The 20,424-nt window shown below is 42.9% G+C and overlaps 1 protein-coding gene across 1 annotated transcript in view; it reads right to left on the reverse strand.

The window, feature by feature from the left end:
- The window catches only part of FSTL4 (follistatin like 4), a 1,347,217-nt gene that overhangs the window by 985,257 nt on the left and 341,536 nt on the right, over positions 1-20,424 (reverse strand). Inside the window, exon 3 of the mRNA XM_078653328.1 lies at positions 11,286-11,476. Within this exon, the coding sequence (XP_078509454.1) occupies positions 11,286-11,476 (191 nt within the window). The remainder of the gene's footprint in view (positions 1-11,285; positions 11,477-20,424) is intronic.

A 20,424-nucleotide genomic window follows, 5' to 3' on the forward strand; every position in this document is an offset into this window, starting at 1 on the left:
ATGTAGAAAGGAGGAAAACCACTCGAGAACTACCTCGCCGAGGCCAGCTCTTACAGGCAGAGTCTTGATGAGGAGCTTATGGTCCACCGTGTCGAAAGCTGCGGATAGATCAAGGAGTATGAGGAGAATAGATGAACTACTAGCACAAACGAAGGACATCAAATGGTTTTTAACCATAGACTTAACCTCAGCGTATCATCAGATACCCTTACATGAATCTAGTAAAAATGTAACTGCTTTCATTACACCTTTTGGCTGCTATCGCTTTGTCAGAATGCCTTTCAGCTTAGCGTCTGCTGCCGCAGTTTTTCAAAGGTTAATGCATAAATTGTTGAAGAAACAAACTGGTGTCACCTATTTTCAGGACGACATTTTTATTATGGGTCGGAACAAGGAAGAACATGACGATAGACTTACCAGTGTGTTGAATGTTCTGGCTGAGAAAGTTCTTACTGCAGAACTTAATAAATGTAAATTTGATATGAAATCAGTGTCATATTTAGGGCATGAATTTTGGGGCGATGGAATTTCTCCCACAAAGAAGTTGATTAGCGCAATTGAGAATGCCCCCACTCCCAAATCTAAAGATGACTTAAGGTATTTCCTTGGCCTAGCGGAGTTCTACTCCAAATTTGTACAAAACTTTGCAAGCAAAATCTACAACATGAGACAGTTACTTAAGGTTAAATTTCATTGGAATTCAGACCTACAGAGTGATTTTGATCAAATTAGACATGAATTGGCTTCTGCATTTTCTCTACAAACATTTGATAATTTGGCTCACAGCATCATCACCACTGGCGTGAGTGGGAAAGGACTTGGTGCAGTCTTATCCCAAGTCAATGATCGTGTTACTGAAGGGACAATTGGTTTCGCGTCGTGCTCTCTAACTTCTACTGAAGAAAAATTCTCTGTAAAAGAGAGGGAGATGTTGGTCACTGTCTGGGCTATGGAGAAATTTAGGCAGTATATTTGGGGTACTAGATTTACCTTACGCACTGATCACATGCCCTTACTTAAGATTTTGACACCGGATGGCATACTTAGGGCTACTCCAAGTTTAGCTAGGATGAGTCTCAAACTTTTAGAATTTACTTATATTGTTGAGTATTTACCTGGTAAGAGGAACCTTGTTGCAGACTATCTTAGTAGATCTCCTCTACCCATAGAGGACAATACATTTGCGGAGTGTGATGTTTTTAATGTTGCCATTGTTCATGACCTTAGTAGCACTGTGCATGCTATTTCAAAAGATGAATGGGACAAAGAATGTGGTAATGATAAAACATTAGGCGAAGCTGTTAGATATGTAGTGAAGGGTTGGCCCTTTAAGTCAAGTCTACAAGAAGATTTGAGAGCCTTCTGGGAAATCAAAGAAGAGCTCTACGTTGATGACTGTAACCATTTGTGTAGGGGTGAAAAAGTGGTTGTTCCTCATAATTTATGCCCTGAGTTTTAGCAATCAATCATGAGGAACACCTTGGAATCTTTAAACTTAAAAGTAGAATAAAAATTTCCTAATGCTGGCCAAGTTTGGACTGAGATATCGAAAGATTTGTTCAGCAGTGTTCTATGTGGGCCAGTGCTAATAAGACTCAAACTGTGTTTAGACCTTTTCTAGGTAATAGACACATTCCTGAGCATCCTTTGGAGGACTTGAGTATTGACTGGCTTTGTCCTATTGAGGATGATCAGGGTTACATGAAACATATCTTGGCGGTTGTGAAAAACTACTCCAAATGGCTTGAGATTGAGATTTCTAACAAGTGCGATTCAAAAGTAGTTGTACATTTTTTGGAAAGGTTATTTTTACGTGAGGGCATTCCCAGATATATCCTTAGCGATAATGGACCACAATTCATTTCAGATACCTAATTTTTGGACAGGAATGGTATCTGTGGGAAGAAAACCCTAGTTTACCACCCAGCAGGGAATGGAATTGTTGAGAGATTCAACAGAGTTATTATAGGAAGCATTCAAGCAGCTATCAGTGCTGGGAAGAACTGGGAGAAAAAACATGTATAGCACCATTTGGGCGTTTAGAGTCACTCCCACCTGCACCAGTTATAGTCCGTTTAGAATTTTAAGAGGAAGAGAACCTTCCACTAAGGATAATGTTGCCTGGAATGACAAAGACGTATATGGAAAATGGTCTCCTGCCATATTTCACTCTAAAATACGCAAGATACAAGAGTCATACATTGATACTTTTGACAGAAAACATTTCACCAAAGATGCCAATCTACAGATTAGTGATTGGGTTAAGATAAGATTAGGTACAAAAGTAAAGAAGGGCGTTAGCAAATTCTCTTCTCCATTGCAAGTTATGGAAACATATTCTAAATCTGCGAAGTTGAGCGACAATAAAGTTGGGCATCATAGCAGACTTTCCAAGTGTAAAGGAAACTTTTTGGTCACAAGCAATGAAATTGGGGAGCCTTCATCCATGGATTGGATGTGGGATGATATAATGGATACAGGGAAAGTGTCCTCCATCTAATGACGGTGTCATTGATGTGAGGACATCCTTGTGTACAGATCTTATTGTAATCTACCAGAATAACTTGTGCAGGTAGATCGGTGAAGGTGCCTACAAAATTCAGAAGTTATGTAAAGTAATATTTGCAAATTTTAATGGAGAAAAAGCATTCCTTGTCATTAAGGAGGCAGTGTGGTGGTATATGCAGTTCTTGTTGGCTTGTTATTTTATTTCTCTCTATGTTTATTTATGTGTTTAGCTTTCACTGTTATTATATTGTTCATTATAAGTTTCATTATTTGTTGTTCAATGTAAAGAGAGAAGGTGTTGTGTTATCCTAGCTATGGTGCATGCATCCAGCACCACAGTAACGGTGTGATGCCATGATGTAGGATTCCAGATTAGGGGGAAAGTGCAGTTGGATGAGCGATGTCCTAGTTGTGAGTTGTACCTGCTTGTTCTCAATAAAGACTTAATCTTAATCTACTTGGATTGGATGTATGACATCACAACGCATGCTTTCACAACGCATGCCTTTACAACGCATAGTGCTTTGGAGCGCTGGATAGTGTATTGTTTAATTTACTATTCCAACTCCAGTCCCCGTGGATAGTAGGGAAGGTGTTGGATAGTAAATTAAACCTATTCCCTATCCTAAAGCGCCCCCCAGCGCAATGCGTTGTAATGGTTTGCGTTGTAAAAGTTGTGTCGTAATGGCACTGCGTAGTAAAAGTTGCGTTGTAAAGGTTGTCTCCCACTTGGATTCCATCTTCATTACACAAAAACTCAAGTTCACCTGCAGCACACCTTAGTCAATGACTTTATCAGACTCCAAAAGATCAAAATGGTTCAAAAATCCTCCAGCTGGTGTGGCTCAAAGCAGGCTGAACAGTTTCATTGTTTGGGCATGTCCTGGTTGAGAAAGATGGTTGCAGGTTCCAAACGTTTGAAAATGGCAACTGTCGTTTTGCCTTTTCCAAACCCTCAGGAAACCTTCCTGGCAGGCCACCTGTGCAATCCTGTAGCTGGATAACATTTGCTGGGGTGTTTACCGACTAAATTCAGGTCCAGTAAATCATATCAGCCAGCCAGTTGATTGTAAACATTTTCCGGTGGCTCCTGTTTTCCTGTTTTAGATTCATATCCCTTATCCACGAATCATGACCTTAAGACTCAAACCTCAATGACCTCTCCTTCGGTGCTTCCACAAAATGTCAAAAAATGATTGAGCAGGAGTAAGTAGAAAAGAAACTAACAACTCATTAGTTGAGACAACCCTCCCTATTCTGCACATTTTCTCGCACATAAGACTCCCACTTGTCCTCTAGTGTTATGGTTGTAATTGTAAAATTCGTTTTTAGGGTAAGCAAGTCTCAGAAAGAACTTCTGTGATGAATAAATGGTGGACCAGTGAAACCTCGTTGGAAATATTCCTCTCCCATGATCAACTCAGCCCTTTCTCTCATTCCATATTGAGAAGTCAGCCCTTAAAAAACAAAGGCATTATGTGTACCCAAATAAAATTACCCACCAGGCCTCACGTAGATCCCTTGGGAAAGGGTATTTTTTAATGTCTTCACAGTGAAAGGAAACATGAAAAAGAGTTTATACACACATTTCTAGAAATGGCAGGTTAATCCTTCATAGCTTGGCTCATTTCTCCAGCGCTTTGCTCTGATAAGCATTTCCACTCTGCAGAGAGGGCACCAGGGCATATAGCATATGCCAATCAGAGTTACACTCGGTGAAAAAAATATAAGTATCCCTATAATTCAGCTCCAGCTGACAGAAATATATAAAAAAACATCAATAAATCACCATATTTAACATTTGCCTAAAGGTAGCTGGAAAAGTCACATCAATTGATACTTCCTTTGAATCGAAATGAATGTAAATATAACAGACCAGAGAACACTGATGCTGGATGAAAGGCCTACAGTTTGACACACTAGGTCACAGAAACACTTTTCTTGTTTATCAACATTTAATGTTATAAATCGTGTACTATCAACTGGCCCTTATTCAGCTGAACAGTGAAGAATAATCTCCTTCGATAGGAGAGTTTTAATATGTTAAATATCCCAGTGTCAGTCTAGAGACCTAATTCCAAATTAAGGCAAAGATGCTGTAGGAGGGGTTACTCCGGATGTGAAGGAAAATGGTACTTCTCACAGATTATGCAGTAGCTCAGGTGTGGTGCTAGTACACCTCAGACCCAGTAGAGATCAAAACATACAGGTGAAAATGTAAAAAGAATAATCTTGGGCTCATAACAAGGCTACATGAATTTCCTACACGTTTTGAGTCATCAACTTCCATAATTGACAGCAATGGGAAGCTATGTTATTAATACAAGACATCTAGGTAAGAAAAGAATATGTTTTGTTAACAGCCGTGCACCTAATTTGGATACAGCACAATTCGTCCCTGAAATGAATTTGCATTTATGTAGCCCATACATAAATGTTTTCATGATTTGATGTTGTGATGGGATGGATGGTAGACCTGACATTCTTGATGCGTTATTCCCCCAAACATTTTGCCTTCACTCCCTGATTTTTGCAGAACTCGTTTTTGATGGCAATAGGATTCTGTGCACTTTACCTCTTCTAACTAGTGGTAACGTTCTTTTACTCTCTCCTTAAAACATGGTAATATTGTCTTATGAATAATATAAATATCTAATTTACTTATAAGTCCTTAGTAAATGGTACTCCATTTACCCCAAGCCTGTAAATTAAATACTACTAGTGGGCAGCAGCACTAATTGTGCCACCTACCAAAGTAGCACTTCAAAACATGTTTCAGTGGTGCGACTGCGGCCTGTAGTGCAGTTTTAAACTGCCATTTTAACATGGGAAACAAAAAACCATTGCATAGTTATAAGTCACCCGTAAGGTAGGGCAAAAAGGCTTGTAGGACAGGTTCAAAGTATTTAAAAAGTAGGACACGTGTGCTTTCATTCTACCAGTTCTGGCAGTGAAAAGTTCCTAAAGTTTTTTTCACTGTTGTAAGGCCTATCTCTTGTATAGGTTAACAATGGGATACCCTACTACTTTTAATAAATGCTCACTTCAGGTCGGGAGCAGAGAGAGATATGCATTTGCACTCAAATGTGTAATTGTAATTTAAAAATCTATTTAATGGTAACATTGGATTAGTTATTAGATTAGAAAATGCCATTTGTAGAAAATTTGCATTTTTGTGCCCCAAAGTTTCTGAGGCCAGTCTAGGAGTTTCCAGCTGTCTGCCTGTTTATGGTTACCCCTTTGAGAATGTGTTTTGGCCAAGACAGTGAAAAATGGGGGTCTGGGTGTAGCTAGGAGAGTGTATTCCTGACAGGATGGCTGTGTCCGAGATACAAGCTGCCCTAAATAAATTTCAAAGGACCTGAACCACAGGACACACACAGGAATGTGACACTAAGTCTGTCCTGCCATTTGCCACCCTAGACTTTTTGGAATCTGGACCAGGGGAAGGGGAAGGGGAAGAACTGTTCAGAACCAGCTAAGGGGGTATGTCTGGGAATTCCCCCCACAGAAAGGCTGGTACCATGTACAAAAGGAGGTCCATCAGGATCACTATTCAGAACACTACAGGACCTGTGAAAGATTAAGAAGAAGGATTGCATGACTTCAAGAACTACCCTGCTGCTTGAAGGACTGCATTGATGTCTGAAGGAGGAAGCTTGCACCTTCTTGCCTTGATCCAAGGTTATCTAGAGTGACTCCAAGGAATAGTTGGCTCCTGTGTAAGTTGAGGGGATGCAACAAGCTTCAAGAGACCTCCCTACAACTGCAAGATTGTCCGCCCAAGATGACCGCAAACATAAAGCTCCAGAGAAACGTGCTATTCTTGCACACAGCAACCGTCCGTGACGACCAGCAGCACGAGACCGGCACTTCACGCTACAGCAATGACAGCCTGTGGCGACCACCAATGCAAAGGTCTAGCTGTGGCCGCCGCTTTGCTCTACAGCGCAACCGTCCATGACTCTCAACCTGCTCTTCCCACCTAAAGCCTACTCCTTGCGGCCTCCTCAACACAAACAGAATGCTTCATGAGAGACTTGAGAAGGTAACTCTTCAACTGAAATAACCTGGTCCCTGTATCCATTCCGTACACCATTGCAATCAGCCATAACTTGTGACCTTTCCCTAGTCTAGAATGACTAGATAACTAAGTGGCTGTTTCAGCTTCTAGGTGCTATTTTATTTCAAACTTAAAAATTCAGTATCTCTGGTAGTACTTATTGGATTTTGTTTTTGTGGGTGTTTATGTATTCAAATTTAGTCTATTTTTCTAAACTGGTTTGATATTTTTCGGGTGTTTTCTTTTCACTTTATTACTGCTTATGTATGGCATAAATACTTTACACATCCCCTCTCAACTAACAACCCATTTTCTTACAGGATATATATGTAGATAACATTATGCTGTTATGTCACATAAAGAGGGTAATATACAGGTACAAATCCCGTTGTCTGAGCACAAGAACAACAGGAACTAATGGAACATGATTGACTGTTGTTCATGTCACATGCAATTTGGTGCTTTTGTTAAGCACAAAATGTATCCTCATGTACAAAATGCATGCGAGGAGGCATTTCACACTAAAAAACAGCGCAAAATGCCTGATGGCACTTCATTTAGAAATGCATAATTTCTCATCTGTTTTGTTCATTTTGTTTATTTTCCACAAAGGAAAATAAACAAATGCCTATGAATAATTTTAATACAGACTGATAATCAATGAAATGAAAAACTTCAGGTCGATCTCAGGAGAAAGCAGTGGCGGCTGGTGACATTTGAAAGTGGTGAGGCGTAAAATTACTGGTAGAGCACACCACGGCGAGTGAGCCTGGTGAGCGACCTGAACGACCTAAGGAGAGTTCAGGGGGTTTACCCCCGAGAAAACTTTTAGAAATGAGTGGGCAAATGGTGCATTTTCAAGCCAGTGTATACGTGAGATAAAGTGGCATTCAAGATGGCCCAACAGAGTCAAGTGCCTACTTTTTCCACATAGAATATCATCACTGCCAGTGCGTCCAGCAATCACGGGCATAACTGCCATCATCCTCCAGAATTACCACAGCTCCCTCCATCATCACTTCATTGTGTCTTTACCATCAGTGTTAACACCTGCAGTGCCATCGTGGATACCAAAAGCATCCACACCCCTCTGAAAATGGTCTTACTGCCAGTTCTGTGCCCACTGCCATTACTGTTGCATAAATTGTCACAGCATCTCTGCCAGTGCTGCTGATACTCCCACCAGCAGGCATAATTTCCTCCATCATGCCATCCAAAGCTGTGCTTTCTTCACCCACTGCTTTAGCCATCACAGACTCTTTGATCATTGGCTATGGCTACCGACCTCACTGCCACCGTCAGCACAGGTGGCATTGGCATCCCGATGGAACTGAGTCCTTCTCCATCATTCATGCCAGGTCATCATCAACTGCTCTGCAGGTGACACTGACCACACCTCTGTTGGGCTCACCATTACACGGGCCCTCTTCAACCTGCACTATCATTCACAATCCACTGACCTGAACACAAATGTCATTGCCGCCATAATCAGTGGTAATGGCACAATTATTCATGGCACAAGCCCAATGTTTTCCAGTGGTCTCATCTTCACTTACAACCGACCATTTCAGTGACATCACCAAACCACCTTCACCCAGACCTGTACTGATGTCCATATCATCTCCACACAGTGAAATTGGTACGATTGCTATTCCAGTGGTGATATATTCCATCCCATTCATCAACTGGGTACCAATCCATGGTCACAGATGTAACTCATGATATGCAGAAGCACCAGCCTTTGACAAACGTGATATGCGAAAGCACCTACCATTGGCACTTGTGGTAGGCAACAGCACCTGATAGGCAACATCACCTGCCACATGATAGGTAACATCACCTTCCATTGTCACTCATGATAGTCAACAGCAACTTGCATGTGCTTCCCTTACAGGGCTACAATGATGTATCATTCGTAGTGTCACTCGGTATATGCAGTGTTTCTGCCTTTGTTGAAAGCATCAAATACATCATAAAACACACACACTTACCATGTCCACTTCGAGTACCACCTTTAGATCTCCAACTGCCCTTAAGGCAGTGAAGTTAACCGCAAACCTACTACTGTATCTGTGGTGGGACTAGTGCGCAAAGAACAGCACCACAAGTATCAGCCTATCCGCCTACAACAAACACGATTTACTTGGTGTGCCTAATATTGCATTTTTAATTCTTCACATACCCTAAGGTGTGTATGGAAATCATTAAAAAATATTATTCTGCCAACCATGCCCCAACAGAATCCTCCCTCCTTAAGCCACTCCCAAAATGATTGCAGCTGCCACCCATAATGCCCACCTGTGGTGTCCTCAATAGGGGTTGCACTTACTAGGGATGTTCTGTTATCATTACCAGTATGCCCAGCTGGTGCACAGTGACCCACGCCTCCATCATGCTTTCACTGCTGTCAATACTTATATTTGCCATTAAATGGCCAACCCAAAAAAAAAAAAAAACACTGATGCTCCTGTTGCCAGCATTTTTCCAAACATGACCTGCTCATACACAAGATGCCAGCACTGAATCTCAAAATATTTCCTGCATTACCACCTGTTGTGGGTCCCACTCACTTATGCTCTTAGAGGTCACTCACTGCTCCAATGTCCAGCAGTATTCTTACTGCCTCCTGTATGATTAGTGCAGGCTTTTGAGCAGTGATTATATCTTAAATCAATCACTGCCTTCACTGTTATCGTTATTATAACCCGCAGGGCACTAAAAGTAATATGCAATATGCTCGCAGGGATAGGAATTAAGTGGTAGATGTACCACTCCAGGCTTTTGTTCTTATTGATGTAGTGTGGTTACATCTACAGCTGTATTGAGTGTGTTTCACACTCAGTGGCATCCGCAGCGGATGCCACTGAGTGTGAAACACACTCAATACAGCTGTAGATGTAACCACACTACATCAATAAGAACAAAAGCCTGGAATGGTATCCACCAGTGTCGAACTCTGACTGCCACATCTACCACTTAATTCCTATCCCTGCGACCATATTGCATATTACTTTTAGTGCCCATGTCATTACAGAGTATTTCTCTACCTGTACCACAACATTTGCCATCAACCGTGCCAGACAGCATTGGCAGCAGCACATCACCAGCAGAAATGTACTCCAACAGCCCTTTACCAACACCCATCACAGTCCATGAAAATTAATGACCCACAACACCCGGAGCCGGCGCCGCGACATTGAATGCCATCTGCACTTCTGATTTAGTCCCAAAATGTATGACATGGTGGCTGCCCACCTGGGACAACGGTTGAAATCTGGGTACACCCCAATGCAATGCTTCAGGCACAGTATGGATTATTTTATTAATTTAAAGATTATTACCAGAATAATTTTAAAAAGCAAACAGGTCGCCTAAAACACAGGAGTGGTTTATTCCAGCTTGTAGGGCTGCCAAGGAAGCTCTCTTGGCTGCTAAAAAACAAGGAGACACAGTTAATATCAGGTAATCCTGAGCTCTTTAGAGGGAAGATTTATGATATAACAAATTTGATTGGGAAGATTTACCTGAGGCTGCTAAAAAAGAAGATTCAAAATTCTTTTGGCAGGTAATCAGCCAGGGTGGAACACATCAAGCCAAGTCTGCCGAGGTACATCTCCAGCTGAGCCATTGGGGTCCCGCGATCATTTGATCAGGGGCCCTATTGTCACGAGTGGAAGCGCTACTTTAAAAAATGCCCACCTGGGCCTTACCTGCCACCTGGGCTGCTGGTGAACTGCTGTGCGCAGTGGCAACGTTCCGGCTCCTTGCTTCCAGAAAGTTCCACCGTGACCAGTACCGGAGAGTGCAGACACGCGCGGCAAGGGTCGAGTCTGTGCACAAGAGTGACTCGAAGCCTCGGCTTCCTGCCTGCCACACCCCTATCCCAACTCATCACAGGGTGGGGGTCTCACCACGCCCTGTAATGAGTTGGGAAAGCTCTCCACTCTCTGATTGACGTGGAGGGTTGGCCATACCGGGTTTGGATTTAAAATGCCCGGAGCTAACTTTGCCCCCATGCCAGCAGGGGGTAGAGACTGGGCCCTGAAGCTAGTTCTTTGCCGAGCTGATGACATCACAGCCTTTAGGGCTGTGAGGTTCTTAGATGGCAGCGGCGGCGTTATTATAACCCGTCATGGCCCCGCCCACTCCATAGAACGCGCCGCGCAGGCGCGAAATCAGCGCCGCGCAGGCGCGTCGGGCGGGCCATGACGGAACCGCTCCATCAGCAGCACAGCGCCACCGCGGCTGATGACGGGGCAGTTCCGTCATCAGCATGGAAAAGGTTAAAAAATAAAAGATGGGGTGGAGCCCCGACGCCCTCGGGGAGTAACCACCACTGGAAAGTGCTCTGTACGCCCCAAACCAGATGTCAGAAAGAAATCCACGGACTTATTTTCTCGAAGGTATGGAAAGTGTAAAATAAAAAACGGTAATTTGCACAGAAAAAAACTGAAAACAACATTGGCAAGTTTTGTTTGCTTGGTGTTTCAAACTGTTTATAGAAGCTACAATATCTATGCCCCCTTGGAGGAAAAGAAGCGAAAAAAATCATATTTCCTGGTAAAATGTTTTCCTTCATCCTGCGTTACTTTTAGACAGACGCTTGCAAACGGCAATTCTCACAAGAATTCCACGGTGTTATATTCAATTTGCACTTTGAATGAGAAATGCAATTCACTTCATAATTCAATTTTCAAAGAAGAATAAAACCCACCTGAGCCAGCTCCGTGCTGCCTACATTCCCATCTCTGTTTAAATCCAACTGCTTAAAGATGGCTTCCACCAGGGAGCGCTTCTGTGACGCCTTGTCCTTGGTGGGGCTGATGCTTTGGCTCAACCTCTGAGCGTGTATGTCCAAAAGGATGCTTTTTAGTCGACTGTAGTCCGCCATGGTACAAATGTCACCTGAAAATACAGAAGAAAACGAGTGAGTTTAAATTTGTGAAATATTCAGCAAACATTTCGTGGCCTTATTTCCATTCTCACTTGTAAGTTGCCAAAAAGTAATCCAATTACTTGATAGACTCAATATTATGTGTGGTCACAGTAATATTCACACCATTTTTGGTGTTAATGTTTTCTATTTTCATGTAATTCTTGCAGCAGTCAACAATTTTATCACGTCTTCATGAGCAATGCACACACTTATTGGCAAAGTTCCATAATATCACCAGCAAGCATAATGATCCAAGCAGCACAATGCCCCCATAATGCTTCCCTTATATTGCTCTTACTGCACAAAAAACATACAAACCACAGATTTCAGTACTTGATGCTAAACTTGGCCTGGCATTATAAACGTGTTGGTAACTGCTCATTTGCTTTGTAGGCAAAAAGAATTAGAGCATTTTACCATGATGCAGGCATGGATTGTCTAGGGCACAAACTAAAATAGAAAATGAAGGGTAGAATTATTGTTAAGATTTTTAGTTAGGAGAGGGACGCTTTGACAAGGGATCCTGTAAGACATTGGATTATTGGTTGAGGGGTGTTAAACCCTGCTCATGCAGCAACCACAATTCTTCTCAATGTGAAGTCAAAAGCAAATCCTACATTAACTTGTGCTCAACCCTCGGGTAGCTTGGCACATAGCAGACAGGCTTAACTCAGAGGCAATGTGAAAAAGTATTTGTGCAACACTTTGAACAGTAATGCCATGAAAACACACCACAATAGTAGCCCACAACAGTATTAGAACAATAGAGTACATTTTAATAAATGAAACAAGCCCAAAATGACAAAAATCCAATTAGTAGAACTGGAGAAACTAGAGCTAAAAGACGTAAAGCGCCAACTGTGGCTATGTGGTTGCCCAGGGCCTGGAACAAAATCACGAGTTTAGGGCAACTGCGATGGAGCACAAGCCAGCTACCAGGACCCAGTTAAGCCAGCTGAACAAAGTACCTTCAATCCTGGATTGCAGAGCATTGCGTGGAACCACATCAAAGATGCGCCACGCAGTCAAAGTGATGGGTCCATTCTGAGATGTGGCGAGGCTGCAATGCAGGGGACTGTGTCACCATTCGGGATCCCATCAATTGGACTTGCAGTGCAAAGACTGGCATTGAGGATGGGGCATGCAGTCCGGGCACTGAAAAGTTCTGAAAAGCAGTGAAGCTGCAAAATGGAATCTGGTGTCGCCATCGAGGCTGACTCCAATGAGGGATGCGCGGGCCTGCAATGAAGATGCGTCTCACAGTTGAGGCGATGCAGCGGTTCTGAAGAGCTGTGATGTGGGACTTTGCAAAAGGTCCAATCCACACAGCAGTGGAGATGAGTTGATTCTACTCTGGGTTGTGCCGCGTAGCATAGGAGATGTGTCAGTTATGCTGAATCCAGAAAGGCTGGCAAAGTACCTTAGACCTATTTCCAGGGTCCAAGACTGGGGTGAAACCACTTGACAGGGTAGACTCACAGATGACAAAGTCCAGATGCACGTATAAGGCTGTTGGGAGCCTGTTATAGCCCTGATACATCAGCTCAGGAGGCCAGCCAGCTAGCCATTGGGGCCACTGTGGGTTCTGGGGTCCAAAGATGCAGGTCAAGTCCTTCTTACCCAGGCAGAGGGCAGCAGGTCAGCACAGCAGAGTAACAGTCCTTGTAGAAGCAGTCCTTCTTCCTGGCAGAGTATCCACAGGTCCAGAGGTGTACTGAAGTGGTGGTGTCTGAGGTCCAGTAATCATACCCAGTTGAAGCGAGGGAGAATCTTCTAGAGGTTTCCCTTTGAAGTCCCTAGGCATCCTACCTACAGGGGTATGCAGCCCTTGGTATAGAGGCAGGACACTGCCTCTTCAGGTGTAAGAGGGGCTGTGCCCATCTCCTCCCTATCATAAAGCCAGTGATGGCCCATTCAGGCACGCCTAAGCCCCCTATTTATTTATTTCAGGCTTGTATCGCGCTGGCATCGACTCCCGGAGGAGTATCTCCGCGCTTTTGACTTCTGCCCCAATGCGATCAGGGTTACGCTAGCTGCCTAGGTGCTGAATAGGAATGTTTTTAACATTTTTCTGAAAGGGAAGTAGTCCTTGCATAGCCTAAGGGTGTTAGGGAGACTGTTCCATAGGGACGGGCCAGCAATTGAGAGTGCTTTGCTGCCCTGTCTTGCCTTCCTGGCTCTAGGAACCTGTAGAAGACCTTGTTCGCTAGACCTAAGGGAGCGGGAGGGTTTATAGGGAACAAATTTGTTTGCCAGATATGCAGGTCCCATACCATTCAAGGACTTATGAATGACACAACATACCTTGAATTTTGCCCGCTGTCTAATGGGCAGCCAATGAAGCTTAGTCAGGAGAGGCCTTGAAGGTGTGCGAGGGGGAACATTCAAGACCAGACGGGCAGCCGTGTTCTGGACCACCTGAAGTCTGGTCATGACTTCTTCATTAGCTGCTAGCAGCAGGCCATTACAGTAGTCCAAGCGACTCATGACTAAGGCCTGTACTAGCATCTTTCTACTCCCGTCTGGTAGAAGGGGGAAGATTTTACGTAGCATACCGATAATGTGGAAGCAGGATCCCACCACCTGATTAGTGTGTTGTTTGAGGTTAAGTTCCTGGTCGAAACGTACTCCTAAGTTCTTAACAGTAAGTTTAGGCTCCGGTACTGGGCCAAGATCTTGCGGCCACCAGTCCGGAGTCCAGAGTCGTTTTACCTCCCCAAACAACATAACTTCAGTCTTTCCCACATTACATTTTAGAAAGTTGGCAGACATCCAACTGGCCACTGCTTTCATCCCTAGGGAGAAGGAGTTTTGTACTTCGGGAGTCAGGGTTTTAAAAGGAAAGAGGAGTTGAGTGTCATCCGCATAGGATGTTGGAACAAAACCATATGCTCTCAAGATGTTAGCCAGGGGTGCCACGTATATGTTGAACAAAGTCGGGCTCAGGCATGAGCCCTGTGGCACCCCTTTGGAGATCTCAACTTCCTCTGACCGAAAACTCCCCATAGTTACTTGCTGGGTCCGGTTAGTTAGAAAACTGCACAGCCATGCAAGCGCTTCATGCCTCAGGCCGATGTTCTTTAGCCTGGCCATGAGGATGGAGTGGGATACGGTGTCAAACGCCGCAGACAGATCTAGTAGCACCAAGATAACGGAGAGGCCCCTATCCTGGTACATACGTAGATCGTCTGCGACTGACATTAAGGCGGTCTCTGTATTATGTTTGGGCCTAAAGCCGGATTGTGAAAGGTCTAACACTCCGGCCGATTCAGTATAACTTGATAGATGTTTATTTACATATTTCTCAGTAATTTTACCCATAAAGGGGAGTAAGGATATCGGTCTAAGATTACTGAGCTCATCCCAGGGGATGGTGGTGTTTTTCCGGAGTGGCTTGACCAATGCCTTTTTCCATCCACGTGGGACCTGCCCCGAACTTAGCGAGATGTTTATTAGTTTCTGGATGGTGGGTCCCAATTCAATGGCTAGAGAGGGCATAACCCGTGCAGGGATAGTGTCTGTGGGGGAACCACTTTTTATTTGGGATATGAATGCCACTATATCTTCAATCTGTATGGGCGGGAATGCCGCAAGAGGGTTTTCAGGAGTGAATGGCATATCAGAGTTCATGGAGGATTCATTGTCCCTTTTGTTTGTGGAGTTAGATGCTAGAATTTTATCATAAATGATATCAATTTTTTGTTTGAAGAAGTCAGAGATGTTATCACATAGTTGTTGTGAGGCTACCTCTTGACTCTCACATGCGGTGGGTTTAGTAAAGGACAGTAAGATCTGGTATAGCGTCTTAGAATTGTTGCCCGCCTCCAGTAGCTGTGAAGCTATGTAGTTTTTCCGTGCTAGGCGGATATCCTTGTGGTAACTTCTCAAGGAGTCTTTGTAAAGTTGTTTGTCGCAATCTAGACGCGAAGCCCTCCATTTCTTTTCAAGCTTCCGTGTGATTTGTTTTGACCTTCTTAGGTTTTCAGAGAACCAGATCTCTTGTTTTTGAGCAGGTTTGGGTTTGAAGGTTCTTAGCGGGATAGTCATTTCTATTGTGTTAAGCAACACTTCCTCATAGTCATTCAGGGCTTTATCAATGTTCTCGCTCCCATCCAACTGAGGTGCTAAGTATGCTTTACGAAAATTTTCCTGGGTCAACTTATGCCAGGGTCTTCGTTTGCTGGGTAGCACGGGATGTTTTTGGCCATTCAAGGTAGGGGGGGTTTGAAATTCTAAAACGTAGTGATCTGTCCAATCAACTTGGTACGGGAGAGAGCATTCAATTTGAAGGGAATTCGTGAATATTAGGTCTAACGTATGTCCCGCCTTATGGGTAGGCCCATATTGTCTGTTGATGTCTACAAGAAATACACAGAACTCAACTGTCAGCTACACACAGTCATCGACCAGAGACAGATTCTGGACACTAAATGGCTAAGGCAGGAAGAGGTTAACTTCCTAAAAGTAGCATTTTCAAAATTGCTTTTTAAAATCCCACATAACATAAGTTAGAATTTTAAATTGTGACTCCAGAGATACCAAACATGAACTGGTTATCTCTTCCCATATATAAATTACACTTTTAAAATGTGCTATGGCAACTCAAATGTTATCCTCTGGGAGAGATAGGCCTTGCAGTAGTAAAAAAACAAATCTATGAGTTTTTCATTACCAGGACATGTAAAGCTTAAAAGTACATGTCCTACTTTTTGGGATACATTGCACGCTGCCCTCTGGGTTGTCCAGGGCTTACCTTAGGAGTGACTTAGATGTATTAAAAAGGAAGGTTTGGGCCTGGCAAAAGGTTTATTTCACCCGGTCAAAAGGGCAGTTTGAAACTGCACACACAGGCCCTGCAATTGCAGGGCTGAGACACGTTTGAAGGGCTACTAAAGTGGGTGGCACAATCTGTGCTGCAGGCACACTAGTAGCTTTTCATTTAAAGGCCCTGGGCACATGTAGTGCCACTTAACTAGGAACATATAAGATGTTTTACAAAATTAAATATGCCAATTGGGTATAAGCCAATCTCACCATGCTTAGTGGAGAGAGCACAAGCTCTGGTTAACAGTGGTAAACTGCACGGAGTCCTAAGGCCAGGTAAAACAAACTTAGGAAAAATAGAGGAGGAAGGTAAAAAGTTCGAGGGAAGACCACTCGAAGGCTGACAGGTCTAACAGAGCTTATCTGGAGTTGCTATGTAGGTGTGTGAACTCCTTGGTCCCTAATATGATTTTGATGGGGATTATTTTCACACAAGAATATGGATCCATCTGTGTGATAAATGCCAGGGCCAACACCTGGTATTTCTGTTGCATCGTATTAGGCAAGTTTGGCCCTTCCAAGACTTAGTAACTTTGAGATCTTTTCATATTCCTGTACATTGGTCTTTTTTCTCCAGCTATTCATACAAAGCTCTGCTGGTCATGGGCATGAGTGGAATTGAATGTTGTCGGATACAAAGAGGTTCAAATGAGATTCAATGAACATTTCACAGAGAGGGAGAAATGGAGATTTCTACAACACCACATTTGACAGAACTATTTGTAAGAGTGTTTCTACCAGGCAAACCTCTTGTGTTTGGTCTTATTAGAAGCATTTGAGCTAGTTGAGTGACTCATCTGAGACATTTGTTTATGACTAGAGGTGGTGGAGAACAATAAGGTGTATTCCATAGCAAAGACAAAAGAAAGGGCAAGGGTAATCAGCAAGATGAGGAAGCTTAGGACTGTGTGCTTGAGGTGACCATTAAAGAAATTGATCAGTGCAGTGCCAGCACTGTGGTGTGGATGGGATTCAGACTTGCTAGTTTCTTGAGTTTTGTTGCTTTCGACGTGGGATTGGAAGTACACAGTGACAACTGTCTACCCAAAGCTGACTTTTGATAGGATTCCTTCTATGATGCATTAATGGTGGGGGCTTGCTGGGTCAAGACTGGTTCCTAACAGGGAATCAATCAAGGATTTGCTATCTTCAAAGTAGGGAGTGCCACCAAATGCCATCAGCAGAACAGAATGTGCAAACAAAATCATTTACAGCGGCAATTTTCAATCACTGGAACTTATTTCTATTTTCCATAGTGTGAAGTGATACATGGAAAACATATATTTAGGCAGCATATTGACATTCCATCTGGATTGTTGCACGCTTCAAAATATAAACTAATAACAGCTGTACAATGCACATATAACCAACTGCCACAATCCAACTGAAGCTTAATGTCACAACAATTCATATTGACTCACACCAACCTAGCAGCAATGTTGATCTCTCGTATGTTTCATATAAAAAATGTATAAATATTTAGTAGCAGAGAATGCCTCATCAGGCATTTTAGTTAATGCACATTTCCAATCACCAACGTAAAATATTTGTGGACAACTGCAACCCTCATTCATATGAGAATAATATTTTGACTGCTTCTCCGTTCCCAGAGCAGTGCAGAACAATACAGAGGTTAGAGGGAAGTATTGGTTGATTATCAAAGTGATTTCTTATTTTTTTAAGTTAGATTTCCAAATATCGCTTCTGTAGACATTTCCACAAATATATGTTGGATACAGCATTGTGGGTTATGGCAGTAAGCTTTCCTAACTGGAATAAATACGGTATGAATTCAGGGGAACTGATTACATTTCTACATGTTTATCACCCTCCAAATACAATTTTTTGAATTAAAGTGTGTGTTATCTATAATATCTAGGGCTATCATTATGATTTACTCCTTAATTCTGATGTCACCCGTATCAGGCGTTTTGGGTGATGAAAGCAATTACCTAAATCTGAAAATCCAGTAAAAATATTAGGAATTACCACGGAATCGACCCAGAAGAAATGATTACACTGGTAATTCATCATTTTTAACCCCTCCCCTGCTGGTGACGGAACCGCTCCGTCATCAGACACGGCCGCGCTGTGCTGATGACGGAGCGGTTCCGTCACGGCCCGCTCGGAGCGCCTGCCCGGCAGCGATTCCGCGCCTGCGCTGAACGTTCTTAAGAGCGGGCGGGGCCGTGACGGAACTGCTCCGTCATAAGCACAGCGCAACCGCGTCTCGTGACGGAGCGGTTCCGTCATGAGTACGTGAGTGCCATGCGGCCGCCCCACCCCCTTAGCGCTGTGGCGGAATTGCCGCCGCAGCGAAGGGGTTAAGGCACACTTAGGGTCCAATACTGAATGGCCTAGATTTTCACCACCCGGGTTACCAATACACTTGGGTGTAACTCCGGGGGTTGTGAACATCCAGGCCATTTTCTGGGTCACTCATAAGGAGGCACTAAATGGTGGCAAAGATACATACGTAGATTTCTGCACTTAGTTCAGCAATGGAACATACATGTAAATAACCGAACAACCCAAAGATAAAACAAGAACTAATCCTAAACTAATATTAGAGGACAGGATTATTCTTCCTGACTTACCAAAGGGGTGCTTGATGTGTGAAAACATGCAAGTCTCAACTTGATCAACAATGTGCTACTTGACATGGACTGCCAGATTAACCTGCAGTATTTTCAATATTGATTAATGACTCTTACTTACTTACTTCAGCTTTATTCGATAGTTGAATGGCAATCATAAAAGCATACAATTAAAATGACCACATTTTATTACATATTATAAATCACAATATTTGAAAGGAAGATATATTAAAAATATGTACAACATTTCATTATTAACTGGTTTCAACTCAGGCCATCATCACTATACATAAAGTGCAACTACATAACCATGCTTTTTCTCCAATATACCACTTTTTTCAGGAAGATTATCATTTTTAAAACTTCTCTTTCATTGTCTAAATATTGTAAACATAACAAGGCTGGACGACATTGGCGCAATCCCATCTGTTTAAAAAAAGGCACCAATATCCCGCGCCTAACAGTAGCATAAAATTTACAAAATAGAATGACATGAATCTTGGTTTGTGGGGACACATCATGACAGGGGCAAGGCTGGAGGTCTCGCGACCAGTCATTATTAGCTGGGAAGGTATCTAATCTGTGGAAGATTCCCAGCCTAAACCGAGTTAATAAAAATGTGTCATAATTGCCAGGAACAAAATTCAAATAGGGTTGAATATTAAAAGTGGTTAATAACAATTGATGTTGCAGGACAGGTGGTTTTAAGATCTCTGTTGTCATTCTTAGGGTGTCCAGCATAGTCAAGCCCTGTTTCCTCAGGTCTTTTCTGGTTACTGCCGAGATAGTAAGAGGATTGGAAAAATACTCTGGTTTACCAAGATCCATCCAAAACTTATACACATATCTCAACCAGGGAATCCTCATTGCTCCTTCCAATTGCAAAATATCTGACAGGATATCCCTATTCAGCTTTGTTTCCTCTTTTGTCCACAGCCTGTGCCATAATAGCACGGGATCAAGCTTAATTAAGTCAGATATGAATGGAAGGCCTAATTCTGCATGGCAGATATACCCTGAGGTACTGTTGGGAACAGCTGAAATATATTTTAGAAAAGAGTTCTCAACTACCTGGATGGGTGTAGAGTCGGCAAATCCCCATACCCCGCTCCCATAAATAGCAGCAGATACACATTTTGCTTTATAGATTTTAATTAACTCAACAGGTGGTCTTTTACCCAATTGTTTGGCAAAAGTGGTGAGAGCAGAAGTAGAGCGTAACATCGCCAACTTCTTTGCTGCTACCGCTTGGGCCCAGGACTCATTCTGTGCAAACAATATGCCTCAATAAGAAAATTGTTTGGTTGCCTCAAGCTTCTGTCCTGCAATAAAAACAGCCCTATTAACCTTACAACCCTTGCCACAGCGCATAATGAATGTTTTAGAAGAATTCACCCTTAATCCGAGTTCACTCATGAAAAGGATGAAACTATCCACCACGCGCCGTAGATCGGGTTGGATACAGCATTGTGGGTTATGGCAGTAAGCTTTCCTAA

The sequence above is a fragment of the Lissotriton helveticus genome, chromosome 7, assembly GCF_964261635.1.
Source record: "Lissotriton helveticus chromosome 7, aLisHel1.1, whole genome shotgun sequence".
In the NCBI taxonomy this organism is placed as follows: Eukaryota; Metazoa; Chordata; class Amphibia; order Caudata; family Salamandridae; genus Lissotriton; species Lissotriton helveticus.